The sequence below is a fragment of the Odontomachus brunneus genome, unplaced genomic scaffold (genome assembly GCF_010583005.1).
Source record: "Odontomachus brunneus isolate Ranch 3 - 2012 unplaced genomic scaffold, Obru_v1 Obru_scaffold_177, whole genome shotgun sequence".
Taxonomy (NCBI): domain Eukaryota; kingdom Metazoa; phylum Arthropoda; class Insecta; order Hymenoptera; family Formicidae; genus Odontomachus; species Odontomachus brunneus.
This window is the reverse complement of record NW_022639627.1, coordinates 193,879-219,431: the sequence shown is the minus strand read 5'-3', so window position 1 is coordinate 219,431 and position 25,553 is coordinate 193,879. Positions and strand designations below refer to the sequence as shown.

General features: G+C 35.1%; 1 protein-coding gene across 5 annotated transcripts; it reads left to right on the top strand.

Annotated features, from left to right (window-relative positions):
• Positions 1 to 2,116: 2,116 nt before the first annotated feature.
• LOC116851556 (indole-3-acetaldehyde oxidase-like) lies at positions 2,117 to 25,553 on the top strand. Of its 5 annotated transcripts, none has more exons than XM_032831101.1 (18): positions 2,117 to 2,432; positions 10,721 to 10,808; positions 11,533 to 11,582; positions 12,219 to 12,399; positions 12,967 to 13,098; positions 14,126 to 14,282; positions 14,447 to 14,654; positions 15,201 to 16,025; positions 16,632 to 17,150; positions 17,660 to 17,843; positions 18,136 to 18,432; positions 19,595 to 20,030; positions 21,144 to 21,272; positions 21,371 to 21,501; positions 22,709 to 22,961; positions 24,000 to 24,096; positions 24,412 to 24,522; positions 25,131 to 25,198. In XM_032831101.1, coding segments are annotated over exons 2-18 (3,780 nt in total). In that variant the 5' UTR covers positions 2,117 to 2,432; positions 10,721 to 10,806. The 5 variants fall into 5 exon arrangements, with proteins under 5 accessions (XP_032686992.1, XP_032686989.1, XP_032686991.1 ...); XM_032831100.1 differs by lacking the exon at positions 2,117 to 2,432 and adding an exon at positions 7,223 to 7,367; XM_032831102.1 differs by lacking the exon at positions 2,117 to 2,432 and adding an exon at positions 7,258 to 7,397.

The window sequence follows — 25,553 nt, the reverse complement described above, 5'->3', positions numbered from 1 at the left end:
CGCAAATCGCAAGGTCGCAAAGAAATTGACTAATCATAGTCGATTGTTCTTCTTGCGATCGAAAAATAATCAATTATGATTGGTCAATTTCTTTGCGATTTTGCGATTACGAGTAATGTAGAATGGGCTTTAAGGGCGCCGCACACGAATTGACATAACAGTAACGTAAGACGTACCGTAAAAATGGACCAATTACAACCGAGTATTCACAAAAATGGCGACCTTATGGTTCGACGATACTTAAAGTGATTGGTCAGTTCTTATGGTACGTTACTATTATGTCAATTCGTGTGCGACGCCCCTTAAGCGTGGTCTACAATGAGAACTTAAGCCATAAAGTTTAAGCTTTAAGTCCTAAATCGTAAGAAGTTGATTAATCACAGTCAATTATAAGAAAAATAATTGACTGTGACTGGTCAATTTCTTATAGCTTAGAGCTTAAAGCTTAAATTTTATGGCTTAAGTTCTCTTGTAGGCCATGCTTTAGAGGCTAGAGGCTTTCTACAATAAGCAATAAGTTTTAAGTTGCAATAAAATTGACCAATTACAGTAGATTATTCTTCTCATAGTCGACTATGATTGGTCAATTTTACTATGACTTAAGATTTATTGCTTATTGTAGAATATGCTTTACGGAAAGCAGCATTAATTGTTTATCGTGTGCAAACTTTCGTCGCGTGGCAAGCGTTGCCGCGTTCTGTGTACAGAAATCACTATAGTAAAAAAGTAACGATACAAATAACGATGAATTTCGTTACTCGTTACTAAAGAAAATGTAACGCCGTTACTTTTTCGTTACTAATACAAAAAAGTAACGGCGTTACTAATACAAAAAAGTAACGGCGTTACTAATACAAAAAAGTAACGGCGTTACCAAATCGTTACCAAAAAAAAGTAACGAAATAGTAACGTCGTTACAAGTAACGCGTTACTTCCCAACCCTGCATAAAATATAACTAAACAAATTACTTTGATTAGTTAACTCCGTAGTATCGGCGATCCTTCTGCATATATAAGTCCACAAAACTGATTGAAGAACGAAGCACGTCGCAGAGTGAGCACGAGAATCAGTAAAGATCAAGCCATTAATAAAAGTAAGAATAAAATTTCCCAACAACGCATTTATGTCGATTTTGTCGTAGCTATCTACTTGTCGTAGTGCACACTTACGTAACTCGTGCTAAAAAAAAGCGATAAACTCGTGCCAAAAAAAAGTGATAAACATGTTTAAGCGAAGAGTCATTACAGTTTTCACGTTTAATATTTGCTGGAAATTCCCGAAAACCCTTTTATTATCGGTAATACCGCAAGAATGTACAAATACCGAAAACTATAGGACGCAAGAAAGCTTTCGTAGCCGTTTGATGAGTTGTGACAATTGAGATTCACGTGGATATATCTTAAATTGGGAGGGACTGTTATCTAAATCCTGTGGTGTGTGAATTTCCTAACTTCCAATACACCGCTATAATTTGACAGGATTATAGACTTATGGCTTATGGTTTATGGCTTATTTGACAACTGAGGTTGCTTGATAGTAAATCGCAACGAGAGATGTTCATTGGAATAACACATATAAAACAGGTCACTCGACAAGATAATCGGTCAAATCTTTCAATATATCCTCGCGGCTTCATTTTGACATTAAATTTCGTGCCAACTTCAAACGAATTATGAATAAATGTGTGTGCATGTATATATACCCGTGTGCGAGGAGAGAAGAGGCAAAAACGGAGAATCCAAACAATAAAATAAACCTACGGTTTTGCAGCGTTGTCGTCGAATGAATACCTACGAGACAAATTGTCCGATCACATGACCGGTAAAGTGATGTTGCGAGCGTTAACCGTAATTTATCTTCGTTAAGATATTTATCGTGTTAATCGAATTCATCATAATTAAGTTAATATACGAAATCATAAATAATCGACTATGATCTGATGCTCGTGTTAAATTCACAAATAAAACTTGAATTGCATAAGTCTAGTTGGAGATCGAGCAAATAGTTAGAGCGATCGGATAGAAGTGTTTCGCGATTACATGCTCCGATTCGCTTCGCTTCGCTAGTACGCAGTTTTAGCAACGCTAAAGTAGTAGGGGACCGTCGATTGCAAGGCTCGGGGATATACTCGTACGTAGTGGTCGGAAAGGCAATCGTGGTAGAAACGGCAAGTCCAAAAGTGCATGCTGCCGCGTTACATGTTCCGTTACAGAGATAAAATTCGCATACGTGACTTCAAACTGTGTCTTTCCCACTCTCTTTCTCTTCCCCTTTCTCTTTCTCCCTTTCTTTGTACGTACTTTATTGGTTGAACGTTGGCTCTTTGTGAGAAGAGAAAAGAAGAAGTGTAAAGTGATAAAAGATTAATCGTCATTGCTGAAGCTCGCTGAACCGCTGGATCGATTATGGGCACTACCGTCAGTACTTTAGGGTATGTAGGACAATAGGCGTTGTGCTGGGCGACAAAGAGAGCAGAGATTGCTGCCTACACTTGATTTGCTCATCGTTTAACGCGCTACGTTCGCATCTCATCGTTTAATCCTCGATCAAGCCTTTACATTGCACTTGCGAAAATCATGTATGTGCATCAGATCAGGAGAGGTGACACGGCGAGAGCATTGTAATCGCGACGATTATACGAGATTCGATTTTTGCGAAAACTAACGCTCGTGCTCGTTCGACATGGATTTTTGGATTCGCGCAGAACATATTTATTTCTGCATATCAGCGTGACAAAATTATTCTTCCTTCTTCATCGTTGTGCAGTTTCAGTTTAGTCTTCGATAATACGGTTCGGTTGATTCGAAAATAGGCCGAGATATTTTCAATCTCTCGTTCGATTCGTCTCGATTTTTTCTTCTTTTGGTTTTCTTTTCTTTCGTCAGAATCGCTCATACGCGAGAGAGACCTGGAAGAACACACGCATATGCATTGCATGTCCACACGCTTATGAATTGCTTATGAGATGAAATTCATATTGATAGAATAGGTAAAAAATTACGTCAGCTGTGTCTCTCTCGTAAAGTCCGACATTGCGAAATTCTAATAATAATAAATATTATACGATCTCATACTGGTCTCACACTTACTACATTTTCGCATTTATCGTGCGTTGTACATTTTATCTCAAATGATCCATAAACGACCGATAATTGACGTCCTTATAAACAAAACGCAAAATTATCTTAACAACGCATGCAATTAAGATATCGATGGAAACGACGCAATTTATTTATGTTTATGGGTTATTACTTATTATTGAAAAATAAATGGAAAAAACGTTTATTTTTTTTAAGTACTGACGCTAACATTAATGCTTATTATATACACTATTATATAATTTACATTGATAAGAATTAACGCTGTGTGTTTGTTAATTTCCCCACATTTATAGCATCAAATCTGATATATATATAAATATATATCCGATATTTATTTTCTCTCTATATATCTAATATATATCTAATACCAATTAATTCCAATATCTACCGCCAAACATTTAACGATCGCGTTTTGCACGTATATCTACAGAATGTTCGGTAACTGACAACGAAGCCGCGATGCAGGCAGAACACATCAATCTAAACGAAAAAGTCTTCTATTATTTTTCAAACTATGTACGTTGTTCTGCAATTCATCGGATTTTAATACACATCGCAATGTATTCGTTACCGATTATACAAGTACAAAAAAATACTGATGCAATATCGGTCTATATAAAAACATACGAAGTAAATAGTACGATAATTGATAGTAGTTAACGTCGTTTCGAAGTATACAAAGAATAAAAGCATACGTACACAGAGTGTCCCAGACTCTTTTCCGTAATTTTTGTGAGGACAGAATGAATTGATATGAACATAAAAGTCTGATACCGTTTCGCGATATATTCGCAATAAATCTTGAGATATTAACTAAAAAAGATTAGTGAATGATCACGCGCGATATGGCGATATGGCGATGTATGCTGTTGTGTGCTTGTATATTAAGTCAAATTGAGCAAAAAGCTCTTTGTCATTTTATAAATAATCACGCCCCGGTTCACAAGTCGATGATCGAATTGATATCGATGATTTTTCGGATCACTCGATTTGATAACGACTAGATTTGATAACAACTAGATTCTTTATTAATCTTCAATAGAATATTGATATTTCATCAACACTGTATCGATGTTACATCAAGGATAAATCCATATGATATTTCATTGATATCATATTGATATCTAGTTGATATATGAGTAATATCCATAAGTAGATAGAAAGGGAAATAGATTTCTCTTGTAGATAGATGCTATATCGTAAAATAATAACTAAAATTTAGTTGATATATGACATTTATTATATTATTACACAAAAATCATTAGAAAACAAATAACATATTAATTATATTTGACAATTTGTCATAAAGTACTGAATAATATCATAAAATATATAAAAAAAACCAGAAGAAAATAATATAATGTTATTAAAAACATAAAACTAGTTGTGCATTATAAATAAATGCCTTCTATAAATATTTCTCATGGTATTGAAATATTATTTTTTTTGTCCTCTTATTTTTGGCGTTTTTTCTTATCCTTGCGAATAGCAGAAAATTTATCACATAAGTAATTTGTTACATCCAATTTCCTTGTTTCGCTTTTTAAGTTTCCAATGAAACAATAACTTTTATATTCTGAAGTGCAATAAGGTAATAAATGTATTTAAATATGTAAAATATTTTTTTATGTATCAAAAAGAAATATAAACATGTTATTTGTATCTATTTTTTCATATTTTTATTATGACAGAGTATCCAATAATAAAAGTTATAATTAATATCTAAAAATCTATGTGATGTAAAATGATAGAGGATTCTTTTTTACCAAATGTATAAGTATATAACGGCAGACGGCAAACGGTCGGGAACATTCTGAATATCTCATTATGTGCTTGTCAAGCCGACAATCGTTTATAATAGTCTTTTTTTTGCATGCGCTGTGAAAAATGAACGGATTGAAATTCATCGCACATAAATTGTGCAATGTGATGAAGTCTTCTAAGCAAAAATAACCTATCCTTGCAAAACCAGAAACTGCTTTCGCAACTTCTCTCAATCGCTGCCTATATTTTTAATGCAGCGATATAAATCGCAACGTCTCAAAAACATGAAATATAAAATAATTCTCTCTAAGAAAAATTTTAATATATATTTTATAATACTATTATTTTTATTAGAATAAATTATTTTAAACTTAACCCATTACAGCCCATAGGCAGGCCAGCAGAGTTATGATTAAACTGGGATCAGTGCATCTGGTCAAAATATGATTATCTATGACAAAAAATCAATTTTTAAATTGTTTAAACAATAATTTGTTAAACAATTTATTGCAAAATAGATTTTTTTAAGAAAAAACTAAGAGTACAATTGTGCACTGCCGTTAAATTTTGCAACAAATAGATTGTATAAAAATTCTTTAAAACATTCTTTTCTTTCGTCATTCTTTCCGTAGAATCGCGCGCGCGCGCGCGGATGATGCTATTAGTTTTTAAAAAAATATTTAAATTAATTTAAATTAGTTTTTAAAAAAATTATTTTACAATAAATTGTTTAAACAAGTTATTGTTTAAATAATTGAAAAATTGATTTTTTGTCATAGATAATCATATTTTGACCAAATGCACTAATCCCAATAGTTAGTTTAACCATAACTCTGCAGCCCATGGGCTGTAATGGGTTAATTCTCTCGTCCTAGCGCGCGCGTAGGAAATAGTTAGTTCCAAAGAAGAATTTCTTGCTCGCTTTTCACAATTCCAAAAAGTAGAGATAAGAGATAAGAGATAAGATAAAAGATAAGAGCTTAGCGATTGTAAGCCAATTAGAATAATTAATTCTCCGACGGCTAAACTATTCGAAAATTTTGTAAAACATGCATATTCATTTATTCTGCGTATTCATTCCTCAAAGTAACGCTTTCGAAGCTTTCAACATCGCATTGTCCACGCATTTACGCTGCGAGAGCACATAAATATATCTCGATTAGATGTAAAGCGTGGATATGCATGTTATGAGCATTTCAACTCTTGTAAGTCATCGCATAATAACTCCTTCCGCGAATGTAATAACGTCTTTCTGAACGTATGTGCGGACACCCGACACCGGATACTTTAATAGCGTACTGCGTAAAACGAAACTTCGCGTTTTGCCGATTCGCTGATAGCAAAGCGATCATTAGCAAAGCTGCCATTTGTAGAGATGACGATGACTTTGTTATTGTGAACAAGGTCGCATTGCACGCAAGATGAATGATTTCACGATAAATTCTATCCAGCGCATGTCTAGTGCGACGTCACATCTACTCTTACATAAGTCCGTCAATTAGACTCGTTACGCTATGAAATTCCGCCGTTGAATTCTATTGGAAAAATCGTGCGCACTTGCGAAAACCTACTGCATTGTAGCGTGTTTTTCGTGTAAAACGTAATGAAAATGTTTCCTATTTATTATTTTCTGAAAACTTTTCTTTCTTCCTCAAAACAATATTTATCTATATACATTCTATGATCATTAATCGATTTATTGAGAAAAATATTTAAAAAATAAAAGGAACATTTATTCTATGATTACTAATAATATTAATACTTCAGTCTAAATTCTTTTATTTAAATAGAATAAACTAATTATTTTAATAAAAACCTAAAGTTTTAAGAAAATGTACTTTTTTTATTTAAAAGATATTTTATATTAGTATAAGTAAATATGTTAGTATATATACTCATTGCAAAGAAATACTTTTGATATCTTTAATACTTTTTCTATGCGTATCAAACAATTCCTTTAATAGCTATTATCAAAAAAATCAAACGCGGCACTTCAAAAAGAAATTGTTAGATCTATATAAACCCGGGCCAAAAAACATTTGATCTTCAGAGCCTACATTCATCGTCAAATTTTCACAAAGGGACAAGTGGAGTGCGGATTTGCCCGGATTTTTGCGGGGAAGCAAAGGAAAATGTTATCTCCCCTAAAGTATTTTCGTTCTCGCGAATTTCGTAGCTTATACATTATTGTTTACGTCGCGAATTCTAATTTCATTAAAAGAAGAAACAACTGTCGGAAAGACGGACTTATTATCTAATAGTAGTGGACAATAAATGAAAAATGGTATTAGATAATTCAGTTGCCAACTCACGATACATGACTCGACGAGTACCCGCTACATTGTCGCTGTTGTACGTTCCGCTGAAACATCCATCGTCAGTATTTGCGCAAAAACGAATCACATCACATCGGTAAGAAATAACGAGTCGCGATTGTTCTGATAGTAGAGTGTGGAAGGCATCGAGTGCAAATCGATTCGTTTGCTGTACTGTAGTTGCAAGTAAGGGTTTATTCTCTACACCTGTCAACAGTAAGCAATGGTATTTGGGACTTCCGCAGCGTGGTGAATGCTCGATTTGGCTCCTGGATCGATGTCACATCCTTCGTGAATTGTTTTTGATGTTTCGCGAACATCGAAACTGTTTCAGATGTTCCTATTTCTGAAGGAGTGAAGTGTAACTTTTACAAACATCTAAAAGGATTTCAAGAGCTCCTCTCTTTTTTTTCTGAGGATGTAAACTGAAATATTCGCGAAACGTTAGAAATAGAAAGTCACGAAGGACGCGACACCAATCTGAAAATCAAATCAAGCAACAATACGAAGCATACGTGACGTAAATATTCTGAGAAAATGCGAGTGATCCTACCTGTTTGTACAGTTTTTTGCGTCTTTAAGTGTTTTTTTTTTTCTTTAATACCACATCTTTAGCAAGCTTTAAACGGACTCGTTTAAAAAGCCAGAGTGAAGCAGAAAAAACGTACATTCGGGAGAATTTATTTAACGAAATTAAATAGATAGAAGAAACTTTTTTTTTGCGTGCCTTGAGAAATAACGCTTGAGTTTACTTAAGAAATAATTTAGATAAAATGAGCAATGAAAAAGAATTAGATTTTTACGAAATCCATTATTTCATGAATTAAGAGTTTTTAAATATTTTTAAATATTTTTTCTTTGTGTTCTTTTAAATTATATATTTAAAATTGCCTTTTGCTTATATTAAGAATACTCTAGTTTCATAATAGGTTTTATAATAGTTATAGTACGAAACCACATGTATATTTCGATTATGGCCCCTCGGGATTTTTAAATTGCATAAAATTTATTAATAATGAATCTATGACTGGTAAAAAAATTAAATATAAAATTACCTACCAAGGATATAAGCACTTTCAATCATACTATATTCCACGGTAACAAGTTACTACGGGTTGTAACTGACTTTTTAAAATGACGGAAGTCATGGGGGAAAGGAGGAAGAAAGAAGCAGGATTTATTATTAATAAAAAAATATTAAATATTCATTAATTAAAGCAAGTGGAATTAATTAAAGTAGATAGTATCAATTAAAAATTAAATATTTATAAACAAAATGTTTTCTCTTTCTCCGCGGATTTTCACGTGGCTTTTTTTATTCTCTTCTAGAACGTTTTAAATAGAATATCTGAGACTTCGGAAGAATAAGAATTCTTTCACTTATCAGCTAGAGCTAAAAAAACATTTGATTTAAAACGACATTTGACTATAGGATAACCGTTGCACTTCAGAACAATGTTTCATGTGATTATTACATTATAAATATTAACTAAAATTTAAGTATTTCAAATATATGTAAATGTATGTGTAAATGCACCTAACATAAAAGAAAAGAAGACGCAGGAATTCTCAAAATGCAAACATGTGAATTATATTGTACATATAATATGTACATGTTAATTGGACGCGCTCGTCGAATAGCTCGTTTATACGATGTTATTGCGATAACCATGGGATAATATCACGACGTGGAAATGTTGATTTGCAAATAGTTTGCAAATGAATTTATGTTCTAATGTAAAATTATGTCTATATTGGTAACGAGTACTATATAATAGTGCTATACAAATACAATGTATACAATAGTAATGTATAGGTTGCAAATTAACGTTAAAATGTTTAATATGTATCGCGTCGTCAAAGTTGAGGTATGTCACAGACAAATGGTACAAGGCCTGTTCTTTTCAGTTGACTAATGCCGTACTAGAACTTTGTTCCATTTGCTCTTTAAAAAAACGCTGGATTGTTTATTTATTTTATTTTAAAAATAAAAAGCGCAACCCAGTTCAGCTAAAATGGACCGACCTACCGTTTATTTTTTACACAACAAAAATATTGCAATTGCTCTTTAACGATAAACTTAAGAAAAATGGACACGTCGGGGGAAATAGTTTTTCATATTGATTATTTGGAGAACAATGATTAGAATATCGCTATCTGGCAGAGCTAATATCGGGTTATTTATAGATTTGTTATTATTATCAGCGAAAATAATAAATTCATTAAAAAACGAGGTAATGTCGTGAGGTAACTTCGATATTATGTCGATTTGAAATTCGATTTCAAAAATTTTCGTCTCTAAATGTTTCTAAATGGTTGAGAGTTTGTCATTAGTATTTGGCTCGATTGTATGTGGAAATCATATATAGTATTTCCACGCAAGGTAAAGTAAAACATGTTATCGTTAAAAAATAAGCAACTGCTATTATATAAAATAACTCGTATTTATGAGTGACAATTACTAATTATTATTAATTATGAGAGACAATTACTAATTATTATTAATTACTAATTATTATTTCCCAATATATTAATACTAATTTTTATTATTTTATATTATCTTTCCATAAATATTCATTTTTATTCGTCATTATTCTTTTATATTAAGTGCATTTAGATACATACATATTTACACATACATTTACATATATTTAAAGTATTTAAATTTTAGTTAATATTTATAATGTAATAATCACAGGAAACATTGTTCTGGAGTGCAACGGTTATCCTATAGTCAAATGTCGTTTTAAATCAAATATATTTTTAGCTCTAGCTGATAAGTGAAAGAATTCTTATTCTTCCGAAGTCTCAGATATTCTATTTAAAACGTTCTAGAAGAGAATAAAAAAAGCCACGTGAAAATCCGCGGAGAAAGAGAAAACATTTTGTTTATAAATATTTAATTTTTAATTGATACTATCTACTTTAATTAATTTCACCTGCTTTAATTAATGAATATTTAATATTTTTTTATTAATAATAAATCCTGCTTCTTTCTTCCTCCTTTTCCCGTGACGTCCGTCATCTTAAAAAATTAATCTTTCGTACTTTTCGCGCTGGTCAGGTCTAATCCTCCACACAATTGCAATTCGTACTAAATGATACCCAAATAACACACATGTCCAAAACTAGCACATAAGTCGTCTTAAAGACGACTTAAAAACGTCTTATATCCCAGTTTCGGACATTATGCTGTCCGGATATTTACTAATCACGAGATCTGTCTGTCTTACCTGTAAACGAGATTAAACATTACGTTTATTTGCATGTTCGACAAAGCTGTGTAGATTTTAATTTGATCATCATTAGATTGCTTGCGTATTTTTATTTTTGTATACATTGAGAAATTATCAAATAGTCAGCTCGATTGTTGTTTTACACATCGTTTATTGTTGGTAATTGGGAGATTATTGTTGATCGTTATGCATATGTGCAATCTCATGGTCATCGCCACAATCTCATGGTCATTCTCCATGAATGCAACAAAAAATGATAATATGTGAGAAAATTATCACGTTTCCATATGTTATTTTCAAAAGGCATTATACCTTATAAGGCGTGTACTAGTGGATGGACGATATCAGTACAAGGACAAGGTTGACAAGCGATATAATTAACGGCGACAATGTAAGTTTGCGTCATTGACCAACAATTTCTAGCATGAATCAATCAAATTACATACACATTGTCTATAACCCAATAGAAAGGACGTTAGTAAAAATCCGAGACAAAATTTCACGTTAAATTTGCGAGTGTCACGATTCAATTTATTAGCTACCACGTTTCGTTTAGAGGATTCTCCCCACAGACCACTGTGTCTTTTTTTCTTTTTTACGATACTATGCAATAAAATAAATTTAATTTGACAATGTAGGGAAGAGGAGGGGACATAGAAAAAATGTTTGCTGTCATTTGCTGTCACATGATGCTAGTCTTTAACAAGAAATCGTTGTGTCACACATATATGACACAACGAATGTATTAATGTAAATATTATAAATATACACGCTGATTAAAGAACGGTAGGTAGGATTTTCACGTTCGCGATGTCGATGATAATAACAACGAGTTCCAGACTGACGAGTTTCAATTGCGCAATAAACTTGGCGCCTGAAGGAGCTAATGTGTATTCATTTTCTCTTGAATATAGCAGTCGAGAGTAACGCGAAGGATGTTTAATTAGTAATCGATTCCGCTTCCACGCGACGTAGATAATTTTATCGCGTTTATCGTGTTTAACGACGTGTGGGATTACATGGAATATTGCAAAATCTCATTCACAACTGGCATTCTAACTTCCGACGTAAACTCGTTTCATCGATCGTTTCATCCAGCTTGCATTCTGTTTCAGGGATGGCAAAGGATACGTCACATTTACAATCAACGGAGTGCTGTACGAGGGTATGTACTCCCCCTGGAGTGTAATTTATAAATGGTTACCTCTGACCTTGTGTACATAGAGCGTGCGGGGCAAAGATGAAGACGGTTTTCTTATGCAACAGAACCTCAAGTGATCAATTCACAGTAAACACTAACTAACGCTACTTCAGTGTTACAATATCCCGCTAATAATATAAGTGCTAATAATACGAAGTTGCATGTCACTGCGGTAAATTAATCTTTTGAGCACGGTGGAGGAAAAAGATTGGTCGAACTGACATGATCATGATACACTTAAACGCGCTTTTGTTGGGAGGGAACAGGATTTCCAGTTATTATAAATCAAAATCGGATCATAAGGATCAGAAGTCCTATTTTCTTCGACCAAAACACATTTATTTGCATTTTGGCAAAACTAACTTAACCAATATCTTTTATTGTACTCCGTTTGAATCGAAAGAAAAATACACCGGTCGGCCTCGAGACTCACGTGTTGCTCCGTTCTCTCCTGATAGAGACAAAAAAATTGAAGAAAAAAAGAAATAGCATAAGATTATGTAAATCTGTGTGAAACATTTTCATCCATCATGATTACGACATTACCTGTGACAACCTTTGCACCGATATTACATCGTATAATCCCAAAATCGCTTTCAGTATCCGGAAACATACCGGTCAACACATCCCTCAACGTCTACATTCGCGAGTATGCGAAACTGCGCGGCACAAAAGCGATGTGTCACGAGGGTGGCTGCGGTGCCTGTATCGTGGCCGCGGAAATCAAGGGTCAGACAATGTCCGTGAATTCCTGTCTCATACCAGTTCTGATCTGCGACGGGTTCGTATATAGCAACCGTTCTCAATTCGAGTCAACGGCAACTTCTATTACGAAATTAATTTATATTGTGAAATTAAAGTTAAAATTAAAGTTTAAATTAAAGATTAAATTAAAGTTTAAATTAAAGTAAAATTAAAGTTTAAATTAAAATAAAATTAAAGTTTAAATTAAAGATTAAGTCGAAATTAGTGGGAGCTTAAAAGATTCATGGATTTACTTGTTTGATTAAGAAATTTACTTGTTTATATTTGCTAAGATGAAATAGTCCGCAGATGCGTACAGTCTCTTATTTATTTTCTCCTCGTTTGTGCCTATCAACTTCCTTTCAGAAGCAAGTGTAAAGTTTGTGGGAATAATCTTTTTGTTCTGTTACCTATCTCAAGATACGTAAATTTTAAAATAGGATATCTTCAGTTCCCCTGAGATTAACATTTAAACATGATCGCGAGAGTAAGCGATATTTCTATATGTGACAACACAATCTGAAATCTCCGATCGATGTTGCGTTAGTTTTAATGTCCCGCTTTTATTCCTTTTCACCTGTCTCTATGATGAATATTCGAATAGATGGAACATTTACACGATTGAAGGCTTGGGAAGTAAGAAAGAAGGTTATCACACAATGCAAGCAACGCTCGCTGGGAAGAATGGCACGCAGTGTGGGTTTTGTTCCCCCGGCATGGTGATGAATCTTTACAGGTATCCACGCTTACAAAAGAATCGAGTGAAATTGATTGAGTGGCAGAATATGTAGAAATATCCTGTTAAATGCAATAGCGTTCAAATATTCTCGACATACTCGATGTTATAGAAAATTCCCAGTATCTGAAATACGATATGACATACTTTGGTCGGCAGAAATCGTATGTGTAAATAAATTACAAAGCTCTCAGATGTGCAATCAATCGTAAACGAAGAAGAACTAGTAAAAACCGACGCAAAGATAAAACTCTTGTTTAGGGGATTATGCAGTTCCTATAGCTTTGACATATATTACGAAGGTCACTTCTCTAAGTACTTTTCAATAGTTTTTAGTCGTCGCTCGTTGTTTGTTAAAAACTTATTAATAAGTCATTAAAGAGTTTTATAAATTGAGTGTAATTTTTGTACATAATTTATATTGAAATATTGTAAACAGTATACATATATGCGCGAGGGAGTGATGGAATCCCTCCCCCTTCCCCACCTCAAAAAAATAATTCAACCTAGTCCATCGTTTACATTTTTCTAAATAGTTTCTCAATGAGAAACAATACAAAAATATAAAAATACTGAGAAAAGATACAAAAATGTAAAGGGTGAATTAGGTTAGGTTAGTTTTTTCGGGGAGGCTCTACCCCTCCTCCGCTATACTATTCACCATATTTCAAAATCGTGCACATTCATATTATGTACAAAAATTATGTCCAATTTATAAAATTCGTTTGTTAACAATTTTTTAATAAATAATGAGCGACGGCTAAAGCCTGTCGAATATCAGGAGGACGATCTTTGATAATATATCTAACAGGCAAAGCCATCGGAGATGAGTTCCTTAAACAGGAGTTTTACCGACACAAGATGTAAATTGCGAAGTTCCTTCAATAAAATAAAATAAAAAACAAGATTTACGATTTATTGTAAATTAATGTGTCAAAACTCGGTTTTCGTTGCAATTGTGATTTTTAAAACATACGTTCTCGCATAAAATTTGCATTACAAGTCTTTTCTCGTCGCATTCTTTCAGCCTCTTGAAAGACAAGAAACTGACTATGCTGCAAGTTGAGAACTCGTTCGGCAGTAATATATGTCGGTGCACCGGTTATCGACCGATTTTGGAAGCGTTTAAGGGATTCGCCAGCGATGCACCGGAGTCACTGAAGAAAGATATCCGCGATATCGAGGTGTACAAAAGTGTCATTACTTGCGAGATTTTTATCATGGTTTTACCATTTTAATTCACTAAAGTCTTATTTTGCGTTATTAAGAAGCTTTGCTTACAATATTCTTCTACTATCACGTTATTACTGTCATGTTAATTTAAATATTCTTATTAACTTTTACGTAGGATCTGTACCAAATCAAGACTTGTCCGAAGGATGGTTTGCCGTGCACCCGTAAATGCGATGATAAAAAGCTCGAAGCCGATAAAATAGTGGACATCAAGTTCGAAGATGCGGAGTTTTTCAAAGTTTACACAATAGAGGAACTGTTCGGGATATTTCAGGTTAAGTCGAACGCCACATACATGTTGCACGGCGGCAACACCGCTCACGGTAATTGCGAGAACGTTTTTTCTGTTCGCACGAGATATGCGGTATATCGCCTAATTAGAAAACCTCCTAAACTCTATTTTGGACAAAACTGAAATACTTATAACATTCGATTTGTCTTAGCAAGTATCTCAATTTTGTCCAAAAATGAAGTTATGAGGTTTCCTAATTAGACCGACGATATACTACTCTCGGCCGTTTTCTCTCAAAACAACTAAACTACTGAAAAGTCTGCATTTACGCGAGTCATTGTCTGCTTCATGAAACGAAAAAGAATCGAAAAGTTGTAGCGTTCAAAGTAGAATCCGAGATATCTTTGACACTCGAGTAAGCACTCGATATTTTCACACGATTTTTATCTTGTATATTCTCGCGTTTTTTTTTAGCGTGAGATTAACAAACTCGCGATAAACCAATAGGGTTGTGTACATTATACGATCCAAAATAAAAAAGCTCAATTCTAAGTTCAGATCTGAATATCTCACGTGGCACAAGTTCCAAGTGACGACTATTGATACAAAACTATGATGCGAATCTATGACCCCGCAGGTGTTTACCGTGCGCCAAAGTACGAAATCTATATAGACGTAAACGACATACCAGACCTACGTCGCATCGAGAAGAGCAACGACTACCTGACCCTAGGCGGCAACGTGTCGCTGACCGTAGCGATGGAAACGTTCCAAAAGTACTCCAGCGAGGTCGGATTCAAGTATTTACGGCACTTGGCCCATCATATCGATCTGATCGCCAGCGTGCCGGTGCGCAACATAGGCTCGATCGCCGGTAACCTGATGATCAAGCACGCGCACAACGATTTCCCGTCCGATCTGTTTCTCATACTGGAGGCGGCCGGTGCCCAGATACACATCCTCGAAAGGCCCGGTTATAAGCAGAGCATGGTGCTGATGGACTTCCTCCATACCGACATGAAGCACAAGATCATCTACAGCGTGGTGCTGCCGAGTCGGTCCGACGATTACGAGTACAGTTCCTACAAGATCATGCCCAGGGCGCAGAACGCGCACGCTCTCGTGAACGCCGGTTTCCTCTTCAAGCTCGACGGTGGCGGCAAAGTCTTGGAGAAGCCCAACATCATTTTCGGCGGCATCAACAAGCAATTCCTGCACGCGAAAGCTACTGAGCAGCTACTGGTGGGCAAGTCGCTTTTCGACAAGCATGTGCTGAAGACCGCTTTGGAGACCTTACACAATGAGTTGAAACCGGATCATGTGCTGCCGGATTATTCGCCGGAATTTCGCAAAACCCTATCTCTAGGACTGTTCTACAAATTCGTGCTGAGCATCAAGCCGCAGAACGTAAACACCAAGTTCCGCAGCGGCGGCAGTCTCTTGGATCGAGGTATATCCTCAGGTACGTTGAAGTCACTCAAGAGGTCACCAGAGGTGACTACTTTCGCTTTTCGGTAGCGTGTAGCTCTTCCTCGCTCGAAACTATCGAATCATGTTCTCGAGATTTCATTAAAGTTATTAAAATTGCTTCATTAGTTTGACACTCATGAGTCAAATTGACCCAAGCGAAAAATTAAGATCCCATAGTTGTCGAGTCTTGAATAATTGCACATTATAGCACAGTTAAGCCTTTTTCTTAAAGGATACGAAATTTGTCTACTTTCTTTCTGAAGGTATATAATCAATACACTATCTTTTCTTATACTTTAAATTATCTATTTTAAATATAATGATGAATTTTTCAAATTTACTTTGTGTACATTCAAAATCGTGTACTGAATAAGGATATTTAATTTAAACATATTTAATTTAATAGCATATTTAATTTGATTTTACATTAACTAAAGACATGTCAGAAAAACTACTGATCTCACAGACCCTGTGTGCCGAATTAAGCAGCAAGAAATAAGAGTGCCAATAAAGAGTTAAAAAGTTAGGCGTATATCATTCACGCGACATTTTGAGCTCTGAGGACTCAGAAGCACTTTCTAACACACTATCATGATAGGCGTACAAGAATACGACACCGACAAGACTACCTGGCCGGTGAGCAAGCCTACGACAAAGCTGGAGGCGATCTACCAGACGTCGGGTGAGGCTCAATACGCAAACGACCTGCCGCCGTTTCCTGGTGAGGTATTTTGCGCCTTCGTTCTTACGAATGTCGGCACCGGGAAGATTGAGAATATAGACGCGAGCAAGGCGTTGAAGATGAATGGCGTGATAGCGTTTTACACCGCCAAAGACGTGACCGGCAAGAACTTGTGCGTAGCGGCCGCCAGTCAAATGTTCATGATGACACAGGACGAACTGTTGTTCGCCGAAAAGGAAATAATGTACGCGGGTCAGCCGGTCGGTGTGATCGTTGCGCACACGCACGATTTGGCGAACGAGGCTGCGAAATTGGTGGAGGTAAAATACGGCGAGACCTCAAAGAAGAAGCCCATAATATCGATCGAAGACGTTATCAGCGCGAAGGACGAAAAGAGACTCTTGCAGACCGGCAGTAGGGATGCGAAAGAAAAAGGTAGACATTTGTGTCCAAAATAAATTTAAGTATTCTTTCTCGCCCTTGCCTTTTTAAAGTTGCTATTTTAAAAAGAAAAGATATTTCTTCAAAAACAAATTTCTTTAAATGTGTAGGAAAAGAAGAAACTGAAGAAATATCGACTTAGCAGATTGTTTTTGCGCAACCACAGAAGCAACTTTAAAGGCCGGTTTTTTAATGATAGTTTAAACTTAGATTTCAGCGTAAACTCTGTTTAAATAAAACAAATGCATTATTAGAATAAAATTTAAACTTGAATCCAAGTTTAGACTGCTATTGAAAAACCGGCCCTTAAATTAAAACTGATAGATCAAGTTTTAGTAGATCAAGATTCAACAACAAATGTATAATGAGAGACCTTGCTCAGTCTCTTTCTAAAAAATTGTAAAATGTTCCAATTTTTGGGATGATGATTTTTGGAAATTATTTAATTGTGAGAAGAGAACACACGGACAAATATATGAAGGCACTGCATTTATACTTTGTAGGGAAAAATACTAAGCACGTGTTAAAAAGTACCTTCCAATGCGGCGGTCAGTACCACTATACCATGGAAACCCAGTCCTGCGTTTGCATTCCTCAAGAGGATAGTATGGATGTTTATGCGACAACACAGGCATTAGACATGACTCAAATATCTATCGCACAATGCCTCAATGTCAACAATAATAGGTGATTCATTAATTCTTTATCGACTGCTTTAAAGAGACCTTCGTGACATTCCTCATGATCGTAGTGTGATTAATTAAACATGAGTGGTTGGAAAATCATTCACGATCTCTTGTCAGAGGAGAATTCACAAACTTATAGTTATTTTCGTATTAAAGATACGTGCCCTCGAAAATTTATCATTGACGCATATTAGACGGGCAAATCGGACAAATGTTTGGCAAAAATCAGGTCATTCGACTTTGACCTGATTACAGACGTTAATTCTTGTTCACGTAAACCTTCATTTCGACAGCATCAACGTCATAGTGAAGCGAATCGGCGGTGGATACGGAGCGAAGATTTCGCGCAACCTGCAAGTCTCGTGTGCTTGCGCGCTGGTGTGTCATAAGCTGAATCGTCCGGCGCGATTCGTGATGTCGATCGAGAGCAACATGAATTCGATGGGCAAGAGAATGGCCTCGCGTCAAGAGTATGAGATCGGCGTGGACGATAATGGAGTTATACAGTATCTCAATTGCGCAACCTGGTCAAACACCGGCTACACCTTCAACGAGCCTCTCGGCTGGCTCGTGGTGCACCATTTAGAAAAGTAAATGTCGAGAGCACAAAGCGCGTTGAATACATGTCAACCCCTTGCGTTATGACCGGGCAATGTGCAACCGGTAACTCCGTTGCAGCGTCAGCATTTGACAGATTCGTAGGACTTGTGCATCTATTGAGTTGTATAATTAGTAATTTCGGATTATTCAAGTAAAACAAAACGATCGTATGCTTAGGTCGGTATAATTTTATGAAACAACGTGCACGCCGTTTTGATCTTCTGCAAACTTTCGTAAAATTATGACGACATTAAAGTGTAGTCATTTTATCATACTTGAAAAATCCAAAATCGAAAACAAATCTAAAATTACTCATTACACAGCTAATCCAGAGTCAGACAGCACAAAACGTCTCAGACTCATTCTGCATGTGTCCAGGATTTCCAGAGTATAGCCAAAATAATCTCAAGATACTCGGTGATATTCGAGCAATATTTAAGTCCAGATTCAAAAAGATATATATTGCAACTCGCTTCATGCCCACTTTAATCATTAAGAAATAAATGTCTAATAAGAGCCACGCAAGTTGATGGCTGCGATTAATTACTTTTTCGGAAGAGGATAATAATGTCAATGTTGCGTGCGCGCGTCGAGATCATACACACCTATTTTACATGATTTCGTAGAATTGTTTCTTTTTAAGATTCAGTTATTACGAAATAAGATTAATGCTGCAATTCTAAGCAAATATACGAATAAATCGTAAAATCGTAGCTTACGAAAAAAAACCCCAAAAATCGTAGATATTTACGAGTTATTATATGAGATACGATCAGCATAGAATTGCAAATCTACTCATAAGTTCTTACGAGTCTTACGAGAACAAGTTAAGCATATTCTACAATAAGCCATTAGTCGTAACACATAACGCATAAGAAAATCCATCAATTGCAGTCCTTCAGAATAAAAATGAAGAATTCTGATTGGTGGATTTTCTTATGCCTAATGTGTTACGACTAACGGCTTATTGTAAAAAGTCCATTACGAGTTTTACGATTTTGTCTAGAATTGCAGTATAAGTCGGGTTGATGATTAATAAGTGAATGTGTACATCGTGAAAGTACAAAGTCTGGCAGACGTTACGTTATCCCAACGTAAGGGGTTAATAAAATATTGCATTAATACGTATATTAACGCATGCATTGTCGACAGCTGCTACACACCCGACTATTGGACCTGCAAAGGATTTGAGGCGCGAACCGATCTGCCGTCGAACACGTATTGTCGGGCGCCAGGATCCATGGAAGCAATAGCTATGATCGAGCATATAATGGAGCATATCGCGCGAGTAACGAAGAAGGATCCGATACAGGTCAGACTGTCAAATATGACAAGCGACGAAAAGGAGTTATTAGAACCGATGATAAACGACCTTCGCAAATCTGCCGATTACGAGATGAGGAAGCAAGCCGTCGAAATGTTCAACAATGAAAACCGCTGGAAAAAGAGGGGAATCGCTTGGACGGTGATGAAATATCCTCTCTTCTATTATGGACAATTCAACGCTATGGTGTCGATTTGCGCACATGACGGCACGGTCTGTGTCACACACGGTGGTATCGAATGCGGTCAAGGCATAAATACCAAGGTACAACTTCGCGAGTAAAACTGCGAGAATAATAGCAAACAGCATAAACCTCTGAAAGACGTCGAAAAAATATCTTACTTGTTTTAAACGTCTCTTAGATATCTCTAAGGCCGTATTAATAGTTGTTATTTAAAATCTCTCGCGTGAGATATTCGGATTTAAATTTAAAGTTAGATATGAATTTTTCAAGCTGAATCGCGATTACAAATACAATGTCGCCTATATTATACAATTCAAATAAAAAAAGAAACTTAAATCTAACTCCAAATTCAGACCTGAGTATCTTACATGGAACAATTTTCGTCAAAAAACGACTATTAATGCAAGTCTAAGATATTATTTTAATCACCTCGCTGTTTAAAATGATAGATACAAAACGATATAACTTTAGTTTAAATTTCAATTTAAATCAATATGAATCAATAAGACGATGATTGATTCGCATTGAAATTCGGACTGAGTGTAATCGAGTGTATTCGTACAGCACAATCCTGCTAAAAATGATGGGTGCACTCGAATCATGAGGTGATTAAAATAATATCTTAGGCTTGTATTAATAGTCGTTTCTTGACGAAAATTGTCCCATGCAAGATACTCAGGACTGAATTTGCAGTTAGATTTGAGTTTTTTTTATTTGAATTATATAATATAAGCGACATTATATTTGTAATCGTGATTCAGCTCATCGCGAAAAGATTATATAATCCACTATATTTATCTAATATCTCTAGTATTTCATTAATATCTTACTTATTTTTATTAACCCTTTGGGGACGAGTGTCGGCATATAGCCGCCCAAGCCGTTTTACCGTTCCGGACGCGTGTCGGCATATAGCCGCCCAAATTAGTTCGTAGCTGCAAGGCTCGCGACGTCTGTCGTTCTGAGCGATAAGATACGCATAGGTATAGTAAAAGAGTCACGTTTTCATTCAAAGACATTAGGGGCCATTAGCGATGAAGTCTTATCTTCCTTATAGCCCGTCGAGCGGCTCCGTCCCCAAAGGGTTAATATCTATATGTAATATCTCTATATAATGTCTCATTATATATTCCACTATATTTTTAACATCTCTTTATATATTTCCTTTTCTTTCTTTCTCCTTTGTTTCGTAGGTCGCTCAAGTGGTAGCTTACACGCTAGGAATCGACCTAAGCCTGGTCAACGTCAAGCCCAGCAATACCATAATAACACCTAACAACACAGTTACCGGAGGTAGTATCACCAGTGAGAGTTCAGCGGTGGTAAGGCTTCGAATTGTTTAATTCCCAGTGCTACGAGGGATAGCATGGCGCGTATATAATTTCGAATTTACGACTGATAATGGACACGTTGATTTCAGGCCGCGATAAATTGCTGCAAACAGCTTCTGGAAAGACTCGAGCCGATTAAAAAAGACATGCAAAATCCAAGCTGGCAAGAACTCGTTCTTGCAGCGCATACGAAGGATGTCGATTTATGCGCGCGCAATATGTAAATATCAACGTATAATACATCACTAATTCATTAGATTAGATTAATAGAAGAGTGCGCGATAGTCTATCGTGTCGGTCTAACGAAAATTAGACTAAATATTTATATTGATTCTTTTGGCATTCAGCTATAAATAAATTATAAAGATACTCTTGATATTCAATTCTGAAGAAAAAAAACGACATCGTTAGTCGCGATGATTTAAATTCGGTATACTACGACGGTTCTTCCCGTACTTTTTACATAGGCAGTTTTTAGTTAGAAGCTAATCACCACCTCGAGGCTAATAATAAAACATAATAATTAGGCCCTCTTTCTTAATGTTCCAAAAATTTATGAAGTCGCGATATCTTTATCGTATCAATTATTCGAAAGGGATATTCAAAGCACATAACTAAACATTCCTGTTCTTTTTATGGAATTTATCAGTAATTTGGATTATATTGCGTATATTAAAAGTATTAAAACATGTTAGAACAGATACTAGCTTGTTAGAAGACTAATGAGATACAGTGAGTGCAAAAAATATTTATACACCAGAGAGTTTTGAAAAAAAACCTTATTTGTAAAAAATAAGTTTTAACAATTTATTAACATAATTTTGAGAAATATATAACTTATTATGTTCACTGTTAATAAATTATTAAATAGAGCTCATTTTCTACAAATAAAGCCATCTTCAAGGCAATCTCCTTTGTAAAAATACTAATAATTTTACACTCATTGTATTCTTAAACTAGGAATTTAGCAGTCCAGTACTAATTTACTTTAAAGGATATAAAGCTTTAATATAAATACGATTTTACTCACATGACAGTTTTTTAATTCGCTTCAATTTCTGGGACTGTCAGGAGTTTTTGTAAAAAAAATTTGTATTATTTATGCATTTATCATATTTCAGACATTACTTTTGGTTTGCAAAAAAATTTTATAATACGTTTCATAAAAAATATTACACAAATATTACGCTAACAGCTTGAAATTTTACATTAAAAGTTTTTTTTCGTTTTTGTCACATATTGAGCAATGCTCCTATTTATTTTTGCATATACTTTCATTACGTAAAAATGGGCTTCTTCCCATGAAAACAAGCTCTTCGTAACACTGCAGTTGCTCATAGGAAAACTTACTGTAGAAGTTCGCAAATTTTCAAAAGCTGTATTCACTACTTGTTACTCACTTACCTTGTTCTCGCCCGTTTTGACAGGGTAGTACCCGCGAAAGAGTTGCAAAGCTATGCAGTTCGTGGTGTTGCTATCGCTGAAGTCGAGGTTGACCTGTTGACCGGGCAACACATTGTCAAAAGGGTGGATCTAACGGAGGACGCTGGTATTAGCTTGAATCCGGAGATCGACGTCGGTCAAATGGAGGGAGCTTTCATGATGGGATTAGGATACTGGACTTCTGAGGACTTGATCTACGATCCTAAAACAGGAGAATTAACAACTAACAGAACTTGGGTATGTGGGTTTTAATAAAGTTTCACTATATCAACGTTAAGGGGATGCTGAAATGAATGATGAATTGCGATCAATAACGCAATCGTCGCTAACACAATCATGCTATCTTTTCAAATTTCTTGTATATACAGAACTTATGTAAATGTAATGTAAATTATATGTTGCTTTGTTTTCAATTATATTCAACGAAAAATCTAACCACGGACATACACACACATATGTAGAAATCTTTTTACTAACTTCTCCGATATTCTTAAACTTCTGAATTCAGATGCGAAGCAATGTTCTTCAAATTTTTCTGTTTGGAGTATCCACATTTTTGGTATATACAAGCTGAATTTTTGAATTACACAAATATTACGCTAACAGCTTGAAATTTTACATTAAAAGTTTTTTTTCGTTTTTGTCACATATTGAGCTCCTATTTATTTTTGCATATACTTTCATTACGTAAAAGCATTTGTAATCCTGTACAATCAATACGACGTAAATTTTGCAAAAAAATATAAAGTTTTCAGCTTCAGCATCGCCTCTTAAGGCTCCTGCGGAATCTTGAATTGATAATATCAAAAGTCAAAAATGCATGTCAGAAATTCTTACGTATTATCTTCAAGTGAAAAAATACTTATATGAAAGAACACATCGCTTAAGCATACTTGTAAAATATTCCGAAATCTATCCTTGATAATCAATAAATAGCTTTAACATTAGCGTAGTAAAATCTTCAGGAATGGTAAATTAAAGAGAAAAGTTAAATGTCACGTTAATTTTAAGACTATATATTGACTGTCAAGAGTAGAATCATTTTCGGAGTATTTCCCAAGTATTTTCAAGCGATCTCAAATACCCTTTACACAAATCTTTTTATTTGAAAATGACACCCAAGAATTTGTGACATTTTTTCGCTTCTGATGTTATCAATCCAGTAAGACTAGGAGTCGTAATATGATGAACACGCGAACCTTCCGTCGTTCGTCTAATCGTTAGATAGATACAATCGCTCTTCGTTATACGATGAGTAATTTATTGTCCCCACAGAACTATAAACCACCAGGAGCGAAGGACATTCCCATCGACTTCCGCATAAATTTCCGCAAGAAGCTTCCCAACAAGATTGGCGTCCTTCGCTCAAAGGGTAAGTTCTGACCATACGAATTTATTAAAATTTTTCTCTATAATACTGTACATAATCTGAGAAAAAATGTTCTAATTTCTAATTTAATAATAATTAAATACGTGTTTCGATAATTAATAATTAAAATATATTAAATAAAACCAAGAAAAATTCGCCAGCTACGAAGTGGTTATCTGTGATTTTCAAATATTTTTCAAAAATTAGGATATAAAATTATAAAAAAAATGTGTCTACAATGAGATACGAGTCAGATTTGAAAAGACTGAAGGATCTATTGGTTAATGACATCGTTAAAATGCACTAATTTCCTCACAGCTACCGGTGAGCCGCCACTTTGCCTGAGTGTTGCAATACCGATAGCAATTCGCCATGCATTGAATTCCGCTAGAGCGGACAGTGGAAATACGGATGATTGGTATATAATGGGTGAGTTCAACACATAGAAACACAAGTACATGCATTCAATAAATGAATTGCGTCTTTTTGTCGATCCAAATTGGCTTTTACATTTGTTGCAGTAAAAGAAAATTAAATACTTACAGTAACGGTAACATTGTATCAATAACATTGTATCAATGTTATAATTTCCCACTCAGCAATGTAAATGCAATGTAACACTTCTCAGATAACATGCATGTCTAAAAGATATCTTTTCGACATCTTTTGCAACATGCATGTTATCTGGGTTGTTGCACACAGCAGTTACAAGAAGAAATTATAACATTGATGTAATGTTATTGTTAATGTTTACTGGATAGGCTTTATGCGGTTTTGACTACATTTAGCAATTATCCGTTTGTGCTTTATTTAGATTCCGATTTTTCATCTCTTTCTCCCCACATTTCAATCTTAATTACTGATATTATTCGTAATACGCTCCTTCGCCGTTCCAAGTCCTCCAATAAGCGTGCGAGCAATTAATAGTTTCAGTAAAAAAGAAAATTATTCCAGATCGTAGAATTAGGCGACCGCGTAAATTCTCATAACATGTATTGTTGTAATATGTATTCACTCATCATTCGTGATTTTCGTAGATGGACCACTTACTACGGAGCGCATACTTTTAAACAGTTTGACCAGCAAAGACAATATGGTGCTCTGAGTGAAACCGATATGCATTCGCGAACAGTGCTTGAGACAGATCTTTCTGATACCGTTCTTATGTCCATAATAATTTAATCGCTTATCTCCGTAATAATTTAACCAGATTAACCAGACTTTTTGTAGTCTGCACAGTTTTATCTCTACGTCGTCGTCGATGTGCAACGCGATTCGTAACAGAAAACGCACACACACACAATTTGTTTTATGGTAAATAATTTCAATAAATATTCTATTAAACGCCATTAATGTGCTACATAGTAAATATTACAACAACATATCTGCGGTGTATATTGTTATTAATAATAATATAATGTAAAGTAATCGTAAATAATAAATCGTGTAAATAATCAATA

Excerpts from the sequence above, each read along its gene's own strand:
- LOC116851556 (XM_032831098.1), top strand. The coding sequence starts at position 2,407 with ATGGGCACTACCGTCAGTACTTTAGG. Across the intron at positions 2,433-11,532 it reads ACTACCGTCAGTACTTTAGG|GGATGGCAAAGGATACGTCA; the intron begins GTATGTAGGACA and ends ATTCTGTTTCAG. Across the intron at positions 21,502-22,708 it reads GATTTATGCGCGCGCAATAT|GGTAGTACCCGCGAAAGAGT; the intron begins GTAAATATCAAC and ends CCGTTTTGACAG.